This window comes from Typopeltis vanoorti, chromosome 12 (assembly GCF_054136105.1).
Source record: "Typopeltis vanoorti isolate ZY-2024b chromosome 12, IOZ_Tvanoo_1.0, whole genome shotgun sequence".
NCBI classification, from domain to species: Eukaryota; Metazoa; Arthropoda; class Arachnida; order Uropygi; family Thelyphonidae; genus Typopeltis; species Typopeltis vanoorti.
The window spans coordinates 54,316,149-54,341,491 of record NC_143560.1 but is presented as its reverse complement, the minus strand read 5'-3'; the positions used below and the strand labels follow the sequence as shown (position 1 = coordinate 54,341,491).

The following is a 25,343-nucleotide window of genomic DNA, read 5'->3' as shown; positions in this document are numbered from 1 at the left end:
TCAGGAATTTGATGATGATATATATCAATCCCACACATGAGAGAAATTATCAGATTTCAATTCATGAAGTAAACTGCAGCAGAAATGAAAAATGAGTATGTTTACACTTGAGTATCTGTTGTAGAAATAGCCACTGGAGAAAAAAACAAAATGTATATTAATTAGTACAGAAATACAATGGCCATTTTCATAAGTCAACAGTCATGCAACTTGTAAAGGATTTCCATCATAGTAGAAAGATTAAACCACACTGGGAGAAGAGGTTTGTAATTTTATGCAATCCAATTCCTATATCAGAATTGCCTGATGGCAGAAAGGTGCCTTGCTAAATTGGAGTTTTCATTAAGCCAAGCTCTTAGCAAGATCCCTTATGGATATATCTGCCAGAGCCTGCCCATATAAAAAAATGAAGAGATCAGAAATTCTCAGAGTTTAGTGATCACGGTTTAGAAATGGCCACACGTTATTCAGTTCTCTTTCTACAGTGAACTTTATTTCACTGGCAATTGCTATTTATCTTGTCAAGGAATATATAAGCCTCAGGTTGGGAGAGTAATTGAACAGTGAAAGTATCTGCAGCATATCTATACCAATGACAGGGATTATGCCTCACAAACACATTACATGCACAACTCCCTCAGACTCCAAAACACTGCTCAAGACTACTTCTCATCTATACAAGTATTAACATTATATAAATTGTAAATCCACCAAACCTTGAGCCACATTCCTCACATTTGGGACAGGTGCACTAAAACCTCCTTAAAATGCTTGATACTATCCAGGACTGTCAAGTCTAATTAATAAATAACCTCCTCTATCTCTCTCACACACACAATAACCAGACTTCGTCCAATCACTTTCTCATGGATGCTTTTCTTCTTTATGACCTTTCTATAGGCATTTTGATCAACCTATTGGTCAACTTAGTAATGCATGTTTCTATACGATTAGAGGAATCCTGCCAAACTACTAATTCCTCATTCTCTTCTATTCCATCTATCCCTGTTCTTTGGGGCAGTCTTTTTCCTCAGGATTTTCTCTAAAAATATACCTACAGTAATTCATGAAACATAGACACAATAAATTACACCAATTATGATATAAATAAATTATTCATGTGAGGTCATCAGCCTCTATATGCAAGTGGACTAGCTGTAAGTTACTTCATGTGCAAACCTTGTTTACTAACACTTGGATAAAGGATTGAAAAAGAAGATAATTTCTTGGCAAGTATAATTTACTTTGTAACTAAGTGGAAAAATCTTTTTACAATCTGGCATAATTTTTTTCTTTTTCCTTAATGACTTGGGCATAGCACTGATGTACTATATGATTTCTCATTTTTTGTATGTATGTATATATATATATATATGGAGGGAATGGAAGTTGTTATACATTGTATCATATCATCATCCTACTTGTTTAGTGCCTCCATAGTGCAATTGGAAGAACAGCGGAACATTGCACCCTTCGACTAGAAAAAAAAACTGGGTTTGATTCTCATCATGACGAGTGGAATCTTTATATGGGTTTTTTCAATTAAAGGTGAGTTAGCCAATCACATATGGAGGCAGCAGAGTTTTTATCCTGGAAACTCAGATTTTTCATCCTGTGTACAGACAAATTGGCCATGAGAACACATGCAATTTACAGACAAAAAATGTTGTTTGTGGTGGTGGTGGGCAATAGATGCTGTTGATAGTATTTTTTGTTGTGTGTATTTGGAGAATTAAGCAGTAGGGAAGATGGTGAGATGGGTGTAGTGGAGTAGAGTAGAGTAGAGTGCCTTCCTGCAATGAGTCGGACTCTTTGGAGACGTTACATAATGATGATAATGTAACGTCTCCAATAACATTTTGAGACAAACTAACCTATGTAGTAAAATAATATTATTTAAAAAAATAACAATGCATTTTACACTTATTAGAAATAAAGATTTCTAATAATAAACTAAAAATAATAATTTCAAAAAATAAACTTTTGATTATTGTTGAAAATAATACAAAAAATTCCAAGAAATTATATTCTTGTTTAATTCTTTATCCAAGTGTAAGCAAACTTTTAATTAATATTTCCAATATTTCAGTAAAGTCAAATGGCCATCATCAGGGAACAATGAACAAACTGATACGTGCATGTAGCCACTATATAAAGTAAGTATGACCGAAACAGAACTAATAAAAGCAAGTCTATGGGTTAGGATGAGTGTTCTTCAGTAGTTTATGGTGGGTGTACTGTGGTAAGGCAACATTATTAAACATCATTAAATTAGGATAAAAAACTTTCTTTATAGACAAGGTTAGTTATCTATTAAGTAGACTTGGACAGTCCTGGATAGTATCAAGCATTTTTAGAGAAATTTTAGTCACCTTCTCAAAAAAAAACACTCTATTTATACATCATTTCAATCCTTCATTTCTGAGGTGTAAATGTCATGTCAATTTGGAAGAGGGAGACACATTTCCATCTTTAACAATTTTTAACTTGAACTCTAATTATTCCTGGTTTAAAAAAAGATGGAGACAAAACATCTTCAACATTTCAAGTTGTCCAGAAGGATAAAAATAAATATCAGTTTTTTTAAAAAAAAATACACAGTTACCTCACAGGAAACCACAAGGAATAATTAACTGCACTTTCCTTCTTGGCTGCAGGTACTCTACTGAGGAGAACTAAGCTAATTGTGCTATTGACAGCCACATTCCTTTAATTCCCATGCAATTAGTCAATGCAAATGTACCAGCAAGTGTGCTACTTATTCTCTGCTCAACTTCAGTCATTAAAAATGCATGCAGATGCCTCAGTGCAGACTCTGTTTAGGGATTACATTACTTTCCCTTCACATGCCTAGTCAGGGTGTGCTTTGACAGCAACGCTCACCTTATCTGATTTACAGTCACACTGTGAATGTCTTGCTATTTGTAATAGTTTGTGATTATTTATTTCAAATAAATAACTGTTCAAAAATGATTTCTTCATTAATTTCTGAGTATGCAGTACACACCTAGCACATCAAAAATATATGACTTTGGTGTTCTTCACTGCTGGGCTAAAGTACTAAGGACAAGCACTTCACACTTGGTTGTATGATGATTAAACCTCATATAACAATCGTCTCAAATCTGGAAGCACTTGTCTTTAGAATCAGCACAATAGCCAAGAACACCTCCAGAAAAACCAGTGCAATTAATTCAAATATTTGAAGCCAAAAAGAAGGGGGGATGCTCTTAATACTCTTCATCACATTGTTAACAAATAGGTTGTTAATGTCTTTAACCTTTATGGATAGTGAAAACACAATATGGTAATCTCACCTTCTCAGGGTACTGTCTATTTGCATTAAACAGCTCCGGTAAAAAAGGCAAAGTATTCTCAGTTCAAAATGTTATCTATCAATTGTCTAATTGATATTTCCTCCAACTGGAAGAAATGCCAATTAGATATGTGGTAGATAAGCTTCATCACCTGGTGAAAATCTAACATTTTTCTTAATGGGGAAATGGGGTGTGATGCCATATTTAATCTAGAGCTGAGGTTCTCACTATTATCTCCCCATTGCTGATTATTACATGCAGTGTGAGTGATATCTTTTAAGAGCAAGCCAAACATACTGTGGAGATCCAAAAATTTCTCCATTCAAATGTACAACAGTAAGCAAATATGCAGGCCAATCACTAGTAGTACATGAGAATGAAACTGAAAATTCATTAGGATGCTTCCTGATAATTTAACACACAATCATTAACAAACAGACCATGTCTGAAGGGAGAGATGGAGGGAGGTCACCATTATGACAAAGAGACCAAGTGATCTTTGCATAGGTGATATGATCAAGTCTCTCTCTCACTCTCGTAGCATTATTCCCCATACACTTAAATCTTCTCAAATACCAGTATAAAAAGAAAAACAAATCATAGCATCATATCACTGCAGTTATAAATAAGCAAGCCTCATAAAACAGCACCAGAAAATAAGAAGAAGAATAAAATAATAATAAAAAAAAAAAATAGCGCATCTAATTCCCCATCTCAAAAAGCCACTTTGCATATCAAATTCACCATGTTTTGGCATAAACATAAATGATGAATACTACCAATTACAGACATTAGATCTAACTGATTATTTTAAGTGAATGTTAATTGTTGCTACAACCTCAAGGGCTCACTTCAGTGAGTACGGGCATGGCAAAACCGAGGTACCAGATTATGGACCATGTCTTACTTCATGTAATATACATCTGTTATATTATTCTGTATACTGGTCCCTCCCCTTCTTTCTTTGCTTCTTTCTCCTCTCCTTGCTCCTTCCCCCTGATGCTATTAGAGTATTTGAAGGCTAGGGGTGAATCTTTCCTATCTTGCTAAGTCATTTCGTCTTATGCAGCCAACAAAGGAGGCAAGCTAGCCTTAATAGGTGCCGGTCCCAAGCCCAAATAAATGGCGAGGGTTGATGTCAGGAAGGGCATCTGGTCGTAAAACTTCACTGCTAGCTCTAGCTATGATATGAGTCAAAGAGAAAATGATATAAGGGCTAGGGCATACCCCTTAAGCGACGCACAGCCACATTGCCCTACAGCTGCGAGAAGTGGATGAGGGCTACCGCATCAAGGGTGGGTGCGGTTAAAGAAACGAGCCCAGCAAGTGAAGAGGATGTTGCAAGTAGGAACACTGAATGTTGGAAGCATGACTGGAAAGGGAAGAGAGGTGACAGACATGACGAGGAAGAGGAAGTTGGACATTTTATGTGTGCAGGAGACAAGGTGGAAGGGGGGAAAGGCAAAGGAACTGGGAGATGGATATAAATTGTTCTACTCTGGAGCGAATAACGAGGGAAGAAATGGTGTAGGAATTGTGGTGTGTGGCAGAATGAAGGGCGAAGTACTGGAAGTGGGTAGAAGGAACAACAGGATCATGCGAATGAAATTGGGTCTTGGAGAAGAGCGGGTGGTCGTATTATGTGTATATGCCCGGAAAGTTGGCTGTACAGCAGAGGAGAAAGATGAGTTCTGGAATGTGTTAGATGAAGAAATGATGGAACTGGAAAAAAACGAGATGGTGATTGTTGGAGGAGACTTGAACGGACATACAAGGAGACAGAATAGAGACTGTGAAAGGGTGCATGGTGGCCACGGAGTGGAAATGATGAACCAGGAATGAGAGAGGGTTGTGGACTTTGCAGTAGCGTTTGATCTGGCAATTGTGAACTCGTTTTTTTCTGCAAGAGGGAAGAACATTTCATAACATTTAGGAGTGGTAACAACAGTTCACAAATTGACTATATTTTGACTAGAAGAAAACATCTTAATGTTGTGACAAATTGTAAAGTAATTCCAACAGATCAAGTGGCACAGCAACACCAACTGCTGTGCGCAGACTTTAAAATAAGATCGAAGATAAGAACCTCTGGAAGCCATGGGATGAACACAATTAAGTGGTTTTGCTTAAAAGAAGAGAGTGTGAGGAATCGTTTTATGGAGAGAGTGTTAGAGAGGATTTCAGAATGGACTGGAAAGTGTACAAGATTGGTGGAAACATAATTCAGAAGTAATCCTGAGCTGTGCAATTGAGGTGCTTGGTGAGACATCTGGAAAGATAAGAGAGGAGAAGATGGGTTGGTGGTGGAATAATAATGTACAAGTGGCAGTGACAGCTAAGAGGAAGGCAAAGCAGAATTGGGATGAGTCAAGAGTGGAAGAGGACAGAGAGGTGTACAGAAAGAGAAAACAAGAAGCCAAGAGAGTTGTGGCACGAGCAAAAGCCATGGCATATCAAGATCTGTATGATCAATTAGAAACAAAGGAAGGACAGAGGAAAATTTACCAACTAGCGAAATGTAGAAATAAAGCAGAAAAGGACATCTTACATGTGAGGCAGATCAAAGATGCTGAAGGAAGAGTATTATGGAGGGATGTTGACATAAGAAACAGATGGAGAATATACTTTGAGGGACTTTTAAATGAGGAAAATGCAAGGACTCACAGAGAAGATGGGCAGCCTTCTGAGGGGATGGTGCAGAACATCAGTAGAGTGGAAGCAATGGAGGCCATGAAGAGGATGAGGAATGGAAAATCGGTGGGCCCCGACAGGATTCCAGTGGAGGCATGGAAGGCACTGGGGGAAAGAGGGAATTAACCTGCTGTGGGACCTGTCCATGAAAGTTTGCCAACAGGAAAATATACCCGAGGAATGGAGGGAGAGTACTTTGTCCCCATCTACAAGGGTAAAGGGGATGCACAAGACTGTAAAAATTACAGAGGAATAAAGTTGATGTCCCACACAATGAAAATTCTAGAAAAAGTTCTTGATGGAAGAGTGAGGAAGGAGATGGAGATCGCAAAGGAACAATTTAGCTTCATGCCTGGTAGATCAACAACAGATGCTATCTTTGGGTTACGGCAGATGATGGAAAAGTTTCGAGAGAAACAACAGGAGCTACATCTGGCATTTATTGATCTGGAGAAAGCATATGATGCTGAGAAGTCTGGAGGTGTCTGAGGGAGAAGAAGGTTCTGGAGAAATATGTCAGGTTGGTGCGGGAGATGTACAGAAATGTGAAGACAAGTGTTCGGAGACCTGTCTGGGACAGACAGAAAGTTTTCAAGTAATAGTTGGCTTGTATCAAGGGTCAGAATTAAGTCCGTTTATGTTTCACATTGTGATGAAGGTGGTGATGGAGGAGGTGAGAGAAGATGCGCCTTGGACAATGTTGTATGCAGATGATATCTTGCTGTGTGCAGATTGAAGAGAAGAAGCGGGAACTAAACTGGAAAGATTGAGAAAAGTACTGAAAGAAAGAGATATGAGACTGAACAGAAGTAAGACAGAGTATATGTGTTGCACAGTGGGTGGTGGCCAGGAGATAGATCTGGAGCTGGAAGGAAATGCCATCAGGAAGGGGAGGGACTTTAGATACTTAGGTTCAACAGTGAAAGAAGATGGAGGAGCTGAGAAGGAAGTGGGATGCAAGCGGGTTGGAGGGAAATGGCTTGAGTGTTATGTGATAAGAGGGTGCCGATCAATCTGAAAGGCAAAATCTATAGGACAGTAGTGAGGTCAGCTATGACATATGCTATAGAAACTGTGGCCCTGAGGAAAAATAACATCAGCAGGATGAAAGTAGCAGAGATGAGAATGCTTAGGTGGATGTGTGGTGTGACCAGAAAGGATCTTCTGAGAAATGACTATGTGAGGGGAACAGTGAAAGTTACGAACTTAGGAGCAAAGATACAGGAGGCAAGGTTGAGATGGTTTGGTCATGTGATGAGGAGGGAGGACAAATATGTGGGAAGAAGAGTCATGAAGATGGATGTGTAAGGAAGGAGAAAGCGTGGGCAGCCAAAGAAGAGATGGAGGGAGCTGGTAGAAGAGGACTTGAGGATGAAGAACTTGGATGTGGTGACAGCCCAAGACAGGAGGAGGTGGAGGAGACTCATCATCAACAGTGACCCCACTTAAGTGGAAGAAGAAGAAGTAGTTAATTGTTGCTACAACTACTGTGCATCTTGACTACCCAAACTATATTCTCATTTCTTCTCTACTGTATTGATATTCTGAGCCTAAATTTAGAACCTCTTCGTTCTTTGTTTCTTTTCTAATTCAAAGTTTCTTGGGCACATTCTATAACCTTCATATGTTGTTATCTACCATTCATCAACTAATCAGCTGACTCTGACATTTTACCCTGAAGTCAGATTTTCTGGATTCTAAATACTCCAGACCAGTGAAGCTGTTTTCATTGATAACTTTAATGTCTACAACCTACAAATAACTCTTTTCTAATTCCACTGTGCAGCTGGAAGAGATGATGAAGTATTTGCTTAAACAATGATCTAACCCAAATTTCCTATTTACCCACCAGAATAACTGATAACCCTCTTTACTATCCTAATGAATATTCTTTATCTTCTCTTTTCTACTTTCAAACATACTATAAAGGTCATGCGTCTTCTAGCCAACTCATGCCATAGGACAGGAAACTTGTGCAAGTTTCCTTTCCTATGGAACATCTTTCCTTTGGTTACTCTAAAACTAATATCATTTGGCATGACAATGGTATCAACAGGATAATCACCAGGACTTCTTTTTTTCTATGATCAAATTACTATTTCCACTCTCCTGATTCACACAATTATGTCTATCAAGTTGCAGAATTTATTCCTGTTAGAATGAAGGCCTACATCACTGATTCCATTCAAAAGTAAGTCTTGCATATTTATGTACTGGTTTTTCAGTGTAAGAAAAATATTCAGCATATCAAAAAGTGGACCAAAGCTCTAGCTTCGTTCTCAGTTTACACTGAAGCCAGTAACAAAGGAAAACAATCATCAGAAATCCAAAAATCTGACTTCGACAATGCTACATGCAGAAAACTTCCCTTCTGTAAACTAGGCAACTGTACATTCTGATCACAAGTGAAGACTACTTGATGTAGCTTCTGCCCATCTATGTTTCTACAGATGGAAGCACAGATGGGTAGTGGAAAGAGCAGGTGAAACATGTAACTAGGAAATGTTTCCGATGGGATATATAAGTGTTTTGTATTGCTACAATGTGTATCAAGGTTTTAGTCAATACAGAATACATTTGGTTGGCCATGTCCCAAACTATTAGCACATCCTCGCTGATTCAGCATACAAATAGACAATAGTAACATGGCACACTACAGGAAAGTGAGAACTGGACAGTGAGTCAGAATCCTTAATTCTTTGCATTCTTTGTAGGCTCTAGAGAGAGACTACTCCAAGTTATTCGGATTTGCCCTGAAGCTGTCTCACATAACTTTTTTGTGTTTATTAAAGTGGATATTTATTAATTACTAATAACACTGTAGCATATTTACTGATTGCATCGTGCTCACAAAGTTCATAAATTTACTTACTTCAGTCGTTCAAAAGCAAGTTTTTCTCCATTATCTTCTCTTAACTGTTGTATGTCATGCCATCCTCCTTGAGATGTGATAATCTGCTCAGGAAATTGTCCATCTACAGGTGCAGCATTCAATGCTGCTAAAACTATCACACAAATTGAAAATTTATTACAAGCTTACTAAACAAATAACTCATATCTGAAATATGTTTTGAATTCTATTAAGTTAAAATGATATTACTAATTAATTTCACAATGATTTACATATGATACTTTTAACTCTTACTATAGAGAACAATGTTACAGAGAATTCAATCTACAGCTATCATAAATTCCTAGACAAAGTTCCAGAATATTAGTAGAATGCTAAAGGAAATTCATAACAACCAATTTCTTCAATCCCTAGGAATTTGCTATAGTGAAAGTCAATTGTATACTTTAAATGTTATATATGAAGATATTTAAAATATCTGATTCAAATGACAAAACAAGTATGCACTTTTTCTTCCCTTTTCCTACCAAACACGAATCCAACCCATGAATTGGGAGCCCTTATTCTAAAGACCAACAATGAAACTTTCTACAAGCCACTTTAGTCTTCCAAATGCGCAGGATGGTTGTCTCAAACTTGGTAATGAAAGTGATCTACCTTAATGATTTTAGTGTGAACTAGACGAAAAAGTCCATTAAAAGTAGGCTGAATTTTTTCATGAAACAGATTTTTATTCTTGTTTTAATTAATTTCTCGGTTGTTTCTATTGAGGAATTCCATTACTTATGCAAGAAAATGGGTTTCATACTTCAAACTATTTAAGTTGTCCCAAAAAAAATGATAGCATAAAGAATGCTATATGGATGTTGTCAAAAGAAGTACTTTATAATTAAAGATAAAATTAAATATATTCTCTCTCTCTCACTTTTCCCCTTTTATTTTGCATTTTTGCTAAGCATGCTCAAAAATATCATATGAACAATATTCATAAAAAAACCCTACAGTAATACCCAGTTTGCTTAATATTACAAAGTAATTATGAAAAGCAATACTACAGTATAATGAAGAACACAATGGTGAGTTGCAAGAATTATAAAATACTTAGAAACTCAAATCACTAACCACCCTGTCTTACATGTGGTTTTTGATTATTTTGTAAAGCACTTGTGTAATAATAATTACTATGCAATTATTCAGATAATTAAAACAATAAGAAGTGATACATGTAAATGTTCAACAACCAAGGTGAATCATAACAGACAAAGAGAAACTAAATATTTTATTATTAATGCCAGTTAGTTGTGTGTGTGTGGGGGGGGGGGTTACAATTGTGTGGTAATGATTACTATTATGCAGATACTAATAACAGTAAGAAGTGATACATGTAAATCTTCAACAACCAATGTGATGCATTATTACAAACTAAATATCTTATTATTAATACCAATTCAGTGTGGGGAAGAGAAGAATTCAAACCGCCCAAGATTTACAGACCTGCTGAAAAAACTAAGTAGCTGCATATAAGATGGTTTTCAAACCAATTTTAACTTGGGGATCTGAGAGCTGGGTTAGAAATAAAGAACTTGATCACAGACTGAAAACTGGAAATTGTGAGTTCTGAGAAAGAATAGGAGAATGAAGAGATGGCATCAATGTCAGTATCGTATTTAAAATTGAGGATATCAGGAAAGAAATTTCCATTGTTAGCATTCAGAAATGTGTTAGGTGGTATTGCCACTTACACAGAATGAGTTTTATTTGGCCTTAATACTTACAAAATTTTTGTCATCTAACTGTAGGATTAATCATGACTGAAATATGTTCTCCCTTTCTGAATGATCGAAAAATATCCATATCAACTGACTCCAACTGTTGCATGTGATTAATGACTGTGAATCTCCTAATTCAGCAACTTCAGTTAAAATTTCAACACACCAGATTTATTCTTAAGGGATATAAGTATTCTTAAAGTAATTTTTTTAATATATTATTATACTGGAAGGCAAAGAACATACTTTTGTCTTTGACTTCCTTCATCTTCTTCACCAGGTATTACTATGGCAGCCTGGTTGGCTGAGTGGCCAGTGTATCCGCTCTTCAGCCAAAAGGCTGCAGGTTCGAATCCCGCCATGTGCATGGATGTTTACTTGTGAAAATGCTAGTGGCGGTAGACAGTAGATGATGAAGGTAGTTGCAGTTAGCAGAGTGATGGAAATGGAAATTTGTCCAATAGATGCCGTCCCTCGACGAGTCTTTGGACACCCTGGAGGTGTTATGTAATAATAATAATGATCATTTTCACAATAATATTTCTTTATTCTAACTCAATAAGTAGTAATAAATTTATCTAGGTGTTTGATAATCTTTCCACAACTCTGTACGACCTTGTGGCTTTAACACATAAAATGTTTCTTTTTCTTTTATAAGCTTAGTCTCATATGAAGGCCAGATATCCTGTTTTATTCCTTTCTGAGGCCGTGCATTTCTAGCTCACCTCCACATGATACACTCTGGGTAATGCTAAATGAGCTAGAGCAATTGCTGGCAGCCAGCCCTATCTTAACAATCTCCTGGCTATAGACACACGAAATCACAAGGTATACAATCACCGAACAGTTCTTTTCAAGACAAGAAAGCTGGGTACTAATTTCCAGATTTGCCAACTCAACATTGAAGGAATCAGCTTTGCTAAAAGTCAATATCTCTCAAAAATCCTTTGAGAAAATGATATAAACATAGCTGTCATTCAAGACACACAGATAATAAACAACAATTGAAATCTAGAGGAAGAATTGTTCCTAGAATATTAAAGCCTAGGAACTACATATCATCAAGCTCATATGGCTGGGCAATGTATACTTATGTAATAATGTAGAGAATGCTCACTTAATATCAGCATATATTAATCAGAATATACACACTATATAGCAAGAATTGAAGATCTCACAGTGGTTAACATCTATAAGTCTCCCCTGGTAGAATGGGCATCTGAAGTAATTCCCACACTTCCGCATCCTAGCATCTACATAGTGGAATTACAATAATAATGATGGAAATGATGAAGCATTAACGAACTGGGCTGAGCAAAACAGTCTGAGCTTGATATTTGATGCAAAGGACAAACGAACCTTTAAGGCTGCAGCATGGTGTTAGATCCTAAATGAAGGAATCTTGGAAAGAAATCATTCATTGGTCTAACATATAAAAATTGCAAACATAGAGAAATATCTGCACATCAGTTGTAATTAAAAGTGAAACTTCCTCACTTTATGTAAAAATGTGTATACTTTATTGAAGCACCTTATATTTAAGCTATTGTGATTAATTTAAGATTTCATTTTGTATGTCTTTAAAAAGAGGGATAATGTGAATTAAATTTAAGCCTTACTTAAGCTATGTAAAATCTATTGTAAGTCATCATAAAGCTGTTAAGTATTAATTCCTGGAAGGCCTAAAGGCGTCGTAGAAATGAAGGATGAGCCAAAGGGTGAAATTAGTAAGGTTTGTGTGCAAAAAGGGGCTAAAAAAAGAGGGAACTCGACAGGAGTATAAAAGGGGGTTGAGCCTGGAACAAAGGGCTTTTTTTGATCACTTGTCATATCGTTTTACTGTTGGGTGGTTCGGAAGTTAGCGGACAGTTTCGCGTAAAGGGGGGGAGGAGATGAAGTCTGTGATGTCAGGCAGCGAGCGTTCGCAAAGAAATGAAGCTGGATTCTGTGCAAAGCTGAAGCAAGAAAATTCCAGTCCTAGCAGAATCAAGCCATCATTGGAAAGCCCCATCGAGTTGTTCCTGAAATGCAAGGATTTTGAGTCCGTTTCCGGCAGAAAGAATAAAGATAGCGTAACCCCTACGTATAGACAGCCAAAATAGATGAGAAATATCCAGACAAACACGTGGTGCAGAACGATGCGGAGAAAAAAGGTCGGTAAGGTGCTATTGTTCTAATTTTGTGTGAATGTTCATTAGAAGAAAGAAGATTGTTTACAATTATGAAATTAAGAACTTTATAATAAGGAACTCTGTGGACAGTCACTATTTAGAAAGTTAACCTCGTTTGTGAGTAAAAAGAATTGTTTAGGAGAGAATTTGTAACCTGTATGAGATAGAATTAACTTGATGCGATATGAAAGGTGGAATTTAGAGTCTCAGTAACATTAGAATGGTGATAGTTTGTTCTTACGAGTAATACTGCTAGAAGGAATTTAGCTTAATTTATTATCATTTGATTTGCATAATCCCAATGTGTAATTACAGCGTTTAGCATGCTTTATAAGTTTTAATTAGTTCGAATGTGTTAATCTCTTAGTTCGAGTTTATTTAGTATTGAACATAATTAAGTGTATGAATTTTGTATTGTGTTTTAGATATTCCAATAAACATGCCATATTTTCCTGAACTGAGTCATGCCTGATTACAATTCCGAATTACCACTTATAAAAATAGAACCTGATTTTGGTGGGAAGGATTTAGTGAGTGAATATAAATATAGATTTAGGTCATGACTGCAATAATCTGAATCTATATGGCAGTTTAAGTAAGATATTGTGTAAGTGATCTTCAGACTCTAGTATTGTCTCCCTGAGCAAGGATCTTTTCTGCTATAGGATACTGGCTGGCGCAGCAAAATAGAAATTTGTCAGTATCCGAAGAGGAACCAATCCTAGATATAAAATTAAGATTAAAATTAAGTATAAAGAGATAAATAAATATAGAACATAGATATAATAATAAGAAAGAACTTTTTAACAATGGAATAGGGAATACAACTCAGACCTCTTTTTGTTACCAAAAGTTTGCAAAATCAGCCACTAAACACAACAAGACGAGTCCTTGAAGATTGTCCACATACATTGCTGTATTGGTGAAAGTAAGAATACAAATAGCAATAATACGGTCCATTCCACGACCAAGATGGAATTTTAGGAAAGTGAACTGGCAGGATTTTTCACAAGAACTGGATAAATTAGTAAAATGGGTACTGTCTGTGTGTGAAAACTACAACAGATTCATTGCAGCGGTCATATCAACATTGAAGAAGTATATTCCAAGGGTGTTTTCCTGAAAGGAATATACATCTGGTTGGAGTAAAGAATGTGAAGACCTATACCATTCCAGCTACACCAAGTCTATTTAGAATCTGGTGAATGTGACACAGCTGACAAATTACTCCAGAAACCTGATAATGAGCACAGAGAAAAATGGATAAAAACTACAGAGAATTTAGACTTTAAAAAATCAGTAGAAAAGCATGGAGCCTATTAAAGAAGTTAGGTGGAAGTAACCCAGTCACCTGAAAAGATCCTTTGGTGACTCCAGATCAAATTGCCTGTTGAATAACCTTGCTGTCTAGACCCACTCAAGATCATCAACACACACACACACATGGGAGAGAGAGATTAAAAGATTATTCAGAAACTTATGACAAAGCATAGCTGATAGTGCCTAATTTTCAAGATAATTTACCACAGACGAAATAACTGTGGCTTTAAAGGAGGTTAAAACCAGCCAACCACCAAGCTTTGATGGTATACATCCTGAATTCTTGGTTAACTGTGAAAAAAACGGCTAACAAGATTGTTTTCTCATATTTCAAGGATGGGAAACCTTGTAAGAGCTTTTAAGAGAACCAAAATAATAGTCATATTAAAACCCAACAAGCCTTAAGATCAAGTAGAGCACTATCACCCAACTGTGCTCCTCAGCTGCTGTTATAAGCTCCTCGAAAGTCTCCTCCTTAACAGAATTGTGCATAAAATACCCGAAGTTATCCCTATCGAGCAAGCAGGCTTTAGGGCTCAATGTAGTTGTATGGACCAAGTACACCCCCAAGACAGGCTTTCAGAGTTGTTTGAAACTTCTGTTGTGTTTGTTGACCTTACTGCCATGTATGACACAGAATGGAAAGAGGGGTTGCTATACAAGTCATCCATCTACATGAAAGAACCTGTCAGAAAGTACTGGGAAACAAAATGAGTAAACAGAGAAAGCTAAACAACGGTCTCCCACAGGGCTCAGTATTAGCGCCAATTTTATTCAATCTATATACATCTGATCTACCAACAACTAGGTCAAGAAAATTTGCTCACGCTGATGATATAGTTCGAAATGGCTTGAAAGGAAAAATTGCCACTGGGCTTAAATGAGAATATCCCAAAATCCAAAAGGGATTGAGCTTCCATGTCACCTATGGAAAAGCTGAAATAGGATAAGCAAAGGACATGGTATCTGCACAGACAGCTTATACAAGTCGGGAAGATCAACCACACCCCAATGTGACTGTGGGGTCACAAACAAAACCATCTGGCACATTGTTGAGGACTGCAGAATAAGAGCCTACCCTGGTAACCTGAGGGACTTTTTTGAGGCAGATCCTTCAGCTCTTGCATGGCTAGCTGAACTAGATTTAAAATTTTAGTGACATTTTTTTTTATCTGAATTTTATATCTTTACTAGTTATTTGTACATATACATTACCTGTCTCATTTATCTTGTCTACACAAATATATGTTATATATTTTGATGTCATGTGAATTTTTTTATTATGCCATATGCTAAATAAATAAATATTTATTTATTTATAGAATCATATCTGTAAAATGCAAACATGGATTTTCTCAAATACTGTTTCATAGAAATGATAGAAAGAAAAAAAGCTGCAGGAAGATGCAAGTCCCAATCCTTTGCCTTAAAGTCAGATGGACTTGAGACAATCAACTTAGTGATTTGTTCATTCTTTCATACAAAAGTCTATTGCACTGAGACCCAAATGGAGTCATGAATAACTTCTTGATATTTAAAACTTGTAAAAAAGCAATTTAGATGTAAAATTTGTACCCCATCTTCCCATGGTGTGGCCTGTTCCCTCTTTCCAATCCAATGGGCACTTCCACTGCAAAAAGATACCTTCTTTTTTTGGAGAAAATGCCAATTAAACCCACTAGATGACCTTCAATACCACCCTGCTTACTGGAGGCCTGAAAGGGTGAAGCTATGCTTGGCCTTCAGAACAGAAATTCTGATTTCTGCCTCCTCTTCTCCCTGAAGCATCAGTGATACCTTCAAAGGTATGACAAACATACTTAGAGATTCAACCCCTGCCCCCAATGTGAGGATACATTAGTGAAAATTGTGTTACTGCATGCCAGCTACCAGGTAGTACACTGGTCAGAACTTCTTGGGACGAGTCAAGAGGCTTCCCTGTTAGCTGACGCACAATCCCAATACCACATACTCTGATAGGTCATGTCTGTAGAGGAAGTCTGAGTAATGTTATGTGAGATAGCATCATCAAAGCCAAGTCATGGCAAGGAAAATGGTTGGTCTCTGTATGGGTAATTTGTTCAAGGATTCATCTCACTGCATGTCTCAATTCTTTCCTTTCACTCAACAATGAACCAAAAGTGAAACAAACAAACAATGACAGTGACAGTACAACCAGAATAAATCTCTCTCTCATAAACTAATTCTGTCAAACAAATCAAACCATGCACAATATTCAAAACATACTAGAATCCCTACCAAAAAAAAAAAAAAAATCCCTTTCATCCACTTAACAAACATCTATGGAATAAACTCCACTATAAATGACATACATCACCACTTCCAGACTCCAAAGACCAGATTTCTAATCCTGATAGAAATTCAAACTGCAGCTATGAACTAGTCTGCCTTCAATGTCCATATCACAACTTCATGATTCAGTTTGTCACAAGGACACAAGGATAGCACCTATGCCTCAGTGCCTGCCTGCCTGCCAAAGAATTGATTCATTCAGTAGTAAATACAGCATTTATCTATTATATTTAGTGTTTTCTCAAATTCCAAAATCACTCTGACATCCTCACTTTCTTCTCCATGCAGCTTGACCATCTGTAATCCAGCTATTTAAACAATAAAGTCATCTTCCTAAGTTACCTTACTGTACACAAATGGCTTCCCTTTACTAACACTACAGATCAAGCTGGATATGATGTGGAAGTTACCTACTAGAATTCCTGATAACCCTCTCCACTCTCTCCCGATAGCTTTCATCTTTTTTTTTTTAAAAGTTTTCCTTCCAGCAAACTATAGAGTTTGCTGGAAGTTCTGATGTAAAATTCGTATGTAAAGTTCTGATGTATAGGTCACCTCTCCTCTTAGCAACTCAGATCAGAATCTTATGCAAGCTGCCACTCAGAGAGAGAGAGAGAGAATGCCCTCCCTCCAACCACATATTCATATCAATTATTTTGGCAGTACAATGGTACCAAGCAGGATAACCTCAGGAACTACTACTTTTTCTTTCCATAGTCTGCTACTGCATTGGCTGTTCTGACCCAGACATCTGCACAACAAGTCACTGGCAAGGACTTCATCTCTCATTCCACCCAAAATTCTTTGCCAATTTCCAAAATGCTGGTTCAACAGAAGATGAAATCAGGTGAAGAAAAAACTCAGCTTACCACGAGTGGCTTCCAGCTTTATACTCAGCCTATGCAGATACATGCAATAAATGTAACACAGCCATAAGCAAATTCTAATCTAACTTTTCAAAGACCACTAGCAGGAAGCTTTCCCCTCCTGTACAGTTCCTTGGAAAGGTTATTGGATGCAACTTCTATTCACTTGCACTTCCAGTCTCTCTCTCTCTCTTTCTCTCTCTCTCTCTCTCTTTCCTCCAGCTCCTCCAGTAAAATACAGTGGTATCTCGCTAATCCGAACTAATAAAAACCGTGCTCGTTCGGATTAATGAAAAGTTCGGATTAGCGAATTTTCGCCCAAGAGAGAACAATAACTAGCGTTTAAGACAAAAAAAAATCGGATTCTAATGGTACATCAATTTAGTTCTGTAAATAAATGTAGTATCTGATAGAAAAAAAGCTATTATACTGCAATGTAAAACTTAAAAAATAATACAGTACACAAGTTTATTTTAGTAAAAAATTTAGTTTGTATGTACCTGTATTGTTGAGGATTCTGATTTAATAAAACTGCAATAAAAAAGCTATCAGTACATAACTTAATTTGTGTAAAAAATATTACTTTCTTGTACATAACCCACAAAAAAAGTTTCACAAAATAACACATAAAAGTTTTGTTTATTTCTTTGTAAAAAAATCACTGATTTTCTTTTGCTTCTTGGAAGCTAAACTTTTTTTCGAATGCTTCTTCTCGGAGCTGCATTAGCAATAAAATTTTGTGGAATGGCGTATCATTTTGCTTATCCCATTCTATACACATATTAAAGGTAAATTCTAGAAGGTCACAGTTTTTTCCATGACGCTCGAATTGCTTCAGGTTCGAAGGCTTCCCAGGCAAACGTGAACACACAATAAATCAAAATAGACCTAACTATAACCGTACAATCAACAACGTGAAAAAATATTCTACTGTAATAATAATAAAATAAATAATAATAGTTAAAATAATAATTATTAAATAAAATTAATAATACGTAATAAATAAAACTTTTTTCTTTCAAACCCCCAGTTCGGATTACTGGAGGGTTCGGATTAAAGAGGTTCAGATTAGCGAGATACCACTGTATAGTAAAATAACGATGAAGCTTATCGACTGTCAACTTCTCTATTACCTAGAGGCCCCACCAGTATGGATTCCACCAATCTAGATCTACAGGTGAGCTCTTAACCAACATCATGCCAAACTTGGCACATGCCATGAAAAAGTAAGAGAAACATGCTGTTGCCCTTGACATTTCCAGGACTTCTGATTGTGTGTGATATTGACACCTGTTTAGCAAACTTCCTTTTTCTAGTCTACCGACCACCCTCTGTAATTGGATATCAAGCTTTCTCTCTGGTCATTCACTTCATGTCATAGTGGACAGCACACTCTCTCTTTGAGCTTCGCCCCAATGCAGGAGCACCTCAGGACTCAGTTATATTACTTATCCTCTTTCTCCTATACATAAATGACCTACTCTCAATTACCACTAATCTTATTTACTGACAATAGTACACTCTATTCTTCCTACTTTTTAAATAAATCATGTAGCACTCAGACACTCCAAGCTTCAAGTTCAACTGCAACCAATGGCTTAAACAATGACCATACCATTGTTCGGTGGGGCAAGTATAACAGTGACCTTCAATGCTACCAAAATGCAGTCCTCCTGTCTTTTCTCTTGCAAAAGGGATCTCAGCTCACCTTAACTTATCCACAGTAATATACCAATCAACAAACAGGATCAGAAAGGGGTGGTGCACTTAACACCTCCCTAAAAATTCTCGATGCTGTCCAGAGGAGTGAATTCAGCTCATAGATTACCCTCCCCTCATAAATTCATTTTGACCTCACAGATGCATTGTTTCAGCTCTGTGTCTCTTCTACATGTACTTTCACGTTCTGTGGTTCTGCTCCAGTGAAATGGCAAACATCATTCCTTCATTTTCTATTTGGCCACTTAACACCAGAGAGCCAGTTGCCCTACATTCTTTTTCAGCAACATACTTCTTCTAATTTATTCCATATACAACTGTCCTCTAGAACAGCCTCCCTCAAATGTGTTTACCAAGCAACCTCCACCTCTTCAAGAAAAATATGAATAGATTTTTTCTTTCTCAATCCTTACCTGTGCCCTTAAGTGCTATAGGTTTGTGTACCTCTTGTGAGTGCATGTGGGGGATCTATATACAAGTACACCTGTCATGAAGATGCTTCAGCAATGGCCCTAAAGCAGACTCTTGAGACACACCACTTATGACTTTCTTCTCTAGGATATTGCTCACCCATACACATCTTGCAAACATCATTCCTTCATTTTCTATCAAACAGGTAATCTCCAATATCAAGTTATCATGTTGTAAGCCATTAAAAGCATTTGTAAAGTCTAAGTATACTACTGTGCATCAACCTCACTTGTCTAATGCCTTATTGTAATAAGTAAGCAGATTACTAAAACATGACTTTCCTTTAGTAAATCCATGTTGTCTAACAAAGAGAATACCACTGTTGTCAACCCAGTTCTGGATCAGATTCTCATACTCACTAACCTCTCAAACACTTTAACCACAACACCTGACACACAGATTAGCCTATAATTTGAAGCCTGAGTTTTATCACCTCTCTTATGAAGTGGTAAAATCTTGCCTTTTTTTCGACTACTTTTGAGCTTAATGCAATTTAGACGCATATTAAACAAGCATGACAAGACAGATGTCAACTCCTGGCACATTCTCTCAAAACACATGGTAATATATCATCAAGTCTCCCAGCTCTCCACATAACATCAGAACACATGCTATTAACAGACATAATGCACTGGCCTCAATACAGTCAATACAGTCTATGTCCCCATCCTCACCTATAGTCATGAGAGTTGGGTAATGACCGAAAGAATGCGGACACGAATCCAAGCGGCTGAAATGAGGTTCCTTCGAGGGGTTGCGGGGCTGACAAAACTCGACAGAGTCAGAAGCTCTGCAATTCAGGAAACCCTCAATACTCAACTGCTGCTTCTCCGTGTTGAGAGATCACAGTTACGCTGGTACGGGCACCTGGTCAGAATGCCACAAGAGAGGCTCCCTCAGCAGGCCCTCTTTGCCAAGCCAGAGGGTGGGAGGCCACGTGGAAGGCCAAGGACTCGCTGGATAGATTATATCCAAAACCTTGGGTGGACATGTTTGGGAATCCCACCAGAACACCTGAACTTGGTGGCAGAGGATCGTGACCATTGGAAGTTCCTCTTGCAGCTTTTGCCCTCACAACCCAATTAGGAAGAGTGGGCCTTGAAGATGTATGTATGTATGCACTGGCCTAATAGCCCCATTGCTTCAGCTATACATCCAAATCAGCCAATCAACCAGCCTTTTTCAGCCTTACTCAGTTCCCTATACATCTCTAGTTCACTCACAGTCAGTTTCTCCTGCCCTTCCACTGTTCTCAAACTCAACATGATGTCACATTCACAAAGATGAAATACTTTTATGAACTGCTATCTCAACTATATCCTCTGCAGCAGTTATCCTTTTACCATTTTCTTCAATCATGTCATCCTTCCACAATCATTCTTTTTTCTGCTGGCTACATATTAAAAGAACTCCCTTTTTTTTTTTTTTTTTTTGCTTCATTAGCTAACTGTTGCCCATACTGCAACTTTGCTACCCTTACTGACTCTCCCTCCTTGTCTGTTCTTGTACTCCTCATGGAACTGATTATTACTACTCATCTTATGTTGCCTACATAATGCCTGTTTCCTATGCATTGCATGCTTAATCTCTGCATTCATTCACTTCATACCTACTTTATTTAAATTTCTGACATCATTCATTTCAGTCTTCTTCACTTTTCCATTCTACAATTTGCTCTACATCTACTTCATCTCTTGCCTCATCCTCACCAACTTGGTTTTCAAATCTTGTACTTTTTTTTTTTTTTTTTTTTTTGCCATCATCATTCCTTTTGCTATTTTACTGTCATTCACACATGCTTTTTTGCCATCACTCCTACTGATCATCTTACCATTACTTGCACTCTGTTTCTAAAAGTTATTTTCACATGCTTTCTTATGTTGAATTGCACTCTTTTCAGCATCAGTTTCAAATGCTTTTTTTTTTAACATTCGCATAATCTTCCTTGACATCTATTTCCCTTACAATGCCAAGTTCCCTACTCTGATTCAAACAAGCCTCATGGTCCATCAGCACATCACACTTCCTGTATACCCAACATTCATTTCTTTCTTTTATTCAACCTTTACAAATAAATATCAGCAACATCTCACTACACATATATATATTATGCTCAGAACACCATACCATTCTTGAAAAATTCAAGCCATTCATTTTACTTGTCTTTCGTGTCGAACTACACAAAGATCTCCCTTTCGCCACCACTTTGTTCCAGAACTAAACAAGAAACAAAGAATTTAAAATAATACTGTCTAAAATATTTAATAAAACACTGCATTCCAATCAAAAATATCACACAACAACACTCAATCTAAAAAATTACACAGTATCTTCATGCAATAAATCTACAATTAACATATCCCACGGCAACTCATATGATGACTGTTGTTAGATTTGCCACATATTGGCTTATCGAATGGGTTTATATGTTTGCAAAATGTTTACACAGCTAGCTTAATGTAAGTTTAAATCTGCATAATGAGGATATTTATTTATTTATTTTTTTAATGTTCTTTCTTTACATTTTAGCTGATTTGCCAAAATCTTTTAGGAGTCAGATCGAATAATTTTTAAATTATGGTATTAGAATTTTGGTCTCAATGTCAGCTTTTTCAGCATTTGCTATAAACATGGATTTTACAATGTATGTGAATTAAACTATGATATTCACTCAAGAAAATCTGATTTGTTACTTCTTCCAGATCATGTTTATTTAAAGTTAAAAAAAAAAAAAAAGTACCACTAGATATCTTAGTTTTGAGAGAGTGCTCAAAAATATAAGCTTAGGATATACTATAGAATCATTAATACAATTATATAATTAATTGTATAATTAATACTGTTATCTTGCTGCACACTTTGATGTGCAGCAAGATAACAGTAGAAGGATTCCTTCCTTCCTCTTTACCTTTTAGAAAGTCTCCAGCTGTAGATGGGTTTGCATTTTCTCTGATGTCCTGGATGGCATTCAGATCTGTTGAATTTGTTTTGAAGTCTTTTACTGAATCTAATGCTTTGTAAATAAAATAAAAACAACTAAATTTAGATATCAGAAACAATAACAATAATAATTTACAAGTTCTAAAAGTTGTCCAGGAAGAAATGCGAAAATCAAGTAATAATTCAAATCTTTAAGAAAAATCATGTAGGTGACATTAACAAAGTAGGGCCAGTGTTAATAGTTATATTAATTAATTAATTTATTTATTTTTATTTTTTTTTGGCAGAGCAATCTTTCTCCACAAAAATTTATCTATAAGCAACCAGTCTAAATTCGACTGCATAACAAGTGAGTGAACATTAATAATAACTTGATAAATGGTCTCCGTTCTCTTTACAGAGAGTGATATCTAATTCCATAAAATTGCAAATTGCATCTCATTTGTTTTTCTTGAATGAGAATTTAATAGTATGGTTACTTTTCTTAGTTATGGTTATAATCACAAATCTTATTGTATAAATGAATAAATGATCAAAATCATAAACTTATTGCAATCTACACTATCTAGCCAAAAACATCCCTTTGTAGTAGTAATGGATATGACTACATGCATCGCAACCATGCTCATACAGGTATAAAAGGAAGTACATGGTCTTGTAATCTTTGTAGACAAATATTAACAATAAAATGGTCTGTAGAAGAACTTGGTGACTTTCAACAAAGCACTATCATAGGATGCCCCTTTGTGACAATTCAGTTCAGGAAATTTCTGCCTTAAGTGATGTTATTGTGAAATGAAAATAGCTAGTAGCAACAACAGCACAATCATGACCCCGTAGGCTACAAAAATCACAAGAGCAGGACTGTCAAATGCTGAAGTATGTGCCATGAAAAAAAATTGCCTGTCCTCACTTGCTACCAAGTTCTGAAATGCCTCTGCAAGCAATGTCAGCACTGCAACTGCTTGTTGGAAGCTGAAGAACATGGGTTTCCATGGCCATGTACAAGTCTAACATCGACAGGAACAATGCCAAGTGCTAGATGAAATAGTGTAAAACAAGCTGTATTGAACTTCGGAGCAGTGGAAATAAGTTCTCTCGAGTGATGAATCGCACATTGCCATCTAGAAGTCCAATGGATGAGTCTGTGCTTAGTGGATGCCAGCAGAATGACACCTGCTCATATGTGAAGTGCCAACTGTGAAGTTTGGTAGAGGAGGCATCATGATCTGGGGCTGTTTTTCATGGTTTGGTCCCCTAGTTCCAATGATGAGGAATTTTAACACTGTTGCCTATAATGACATTCTAGAAAATTCTGCTGGAAGACAATAAAATTCCAACTTTATGGCAACAGTTCGGTAAAGACCCTTTCCTATATTTTCTGCGCAGACCTCGATTTGTGGACAGGGACACAAATTGAAATCTGTGCAGAATGGTTTGATAAGATAGGGTATTGAAAAACTTACTGGCCTACACAGAGACCTGATCTCAACCCCACACATATGGGATGAATTGGAACACTGATCATGAGCCAGCCAAACTGCCCAACATCAGTGACTGACCTCACTAATGCTATTCTAGAAGAATGGAAGATAATTGCCACACTAATATATCAAAATCTAGTGGAAACTTTCCCAGAAGATTGATGGCTGTTATAGAGGCAAAGGTTGGACCAATTCCATATGCTTTACATATTAGAGTGAGAGTCGAGACAAGTAAGCATCAAGATATTTTTGAAACAGATAGTGCATTTCAATGATATATTTAAAAAAAAAATAATAGTTGAAATTCTCAGTAAAGTTGGCTTACTTATGACATTTTAAACCAGGATGAAAAATGGTTTTCACTGTCTTCAAATAAATTACAAGTCAGATACTTTGTCCCAATGTAAATTTATCCCAATCCTTAACCTCAGGTTATTAAAGGGATGATGATGTACATTATATAGCCTTTCCAACCAGCCTAACTCCACCTTTTTGTGGTGTACCCTCTTTTCCACAAAAGGGATTCTGATGAATCTGGCATGCTGCAGCAAAAGCATATCTTCTGCAGCTGGAGGAAATTCCAACTTTTCCTAGTAAATGACTTTCATCAGTCAGCATTTGGTCTCCACAGTAAGGTTTTCTCTGTCACCCCAATTTACCTGTCAGAGACATGTCAAATGCACTGTAGTAATTTAGATTTTCCCCTTTTCTCATTTAAGGAGAAAGAGCAGTAAAACAATTTTGCTGCTTGATAGTACACAGGCCCAAACCAACAAATCATGCAGCTTTCCAATCAGCTAGGACATAACTGTGCTGCTACTTACTCAGCCCAAATGTGACAACAGGAAGTCTGAATATGGTGGTATGCAGGGGAATGCTGTCAAGGTCATGCATAGACAGGAGTATGGGTTCCCACTATGTGAGCAGCATGTCTACAAATCGTTAACTACTCACCCACTGCATGTTTCTACTTTACACAACTCTTTTTAAAATCAATGAAGGAGAACACAATGAAATACAGTTTCACTACAGATTCAAAAATCTCCCATAAAAAAACATAAAAATCAAATATCCAACCAAAAAAATCAAATCTGCAATAACACCTCCATCTTAAAAAAAATCAATAATGAATTTTTTAAAAAAAGAACTTTCCACATCTACTTTGTCAAAAGTTACGTCCTTCACAATAATGCAAATGATGACAACGTGTGGTATCATTTACAGCCATTTAAATCCAGGCCTGTTATTTTTAATGCAACCTTGGCTGTGATTCCAACAACTGTTCAGTTCAACAACAAAAAATTACACTTCACACAATTCCTTTCATCACATAGATAGTGTACATATACAGGGTGTTCGGGATAAATTTGACAGTTTCATAAGGAAAAAGAAAATCTTCTTTGTATCTATTAAATTTAATGAATTGACAAA

General features: G+C 36.7%; 1 protein-coding gene across 1 annotated transcript in view; it reads right to left on the bottom strand.

Annotated features, from left to right (window-relative positions):
• The window catches only part of fab1 (1-phosphatidylinositol 3-phosphate 5-kinase fab1), a 757,444-nt gene that overhangs the window by 516,938 nt on the left and 215,163 nt on the right, over positions 1 to 25,343 (bottom strand). The window contains exons 11-12 of the mRNA XM_090401892.1: positions 22,397 to 22,501; positions 8,881 to 9,013 (exon numbers count right to left, since the gene is read on the bottom strand). Coding sequence (XP_090258018.1) covers positions 8,881 to 9,013; positions 22,397 to 22,501 — 238 coding nt within the window. The remainder of the gene's footprint in view (positions 1 to 8,880; positions 9,014 to 22,396; positions 22,502 to 25,343) is intronic.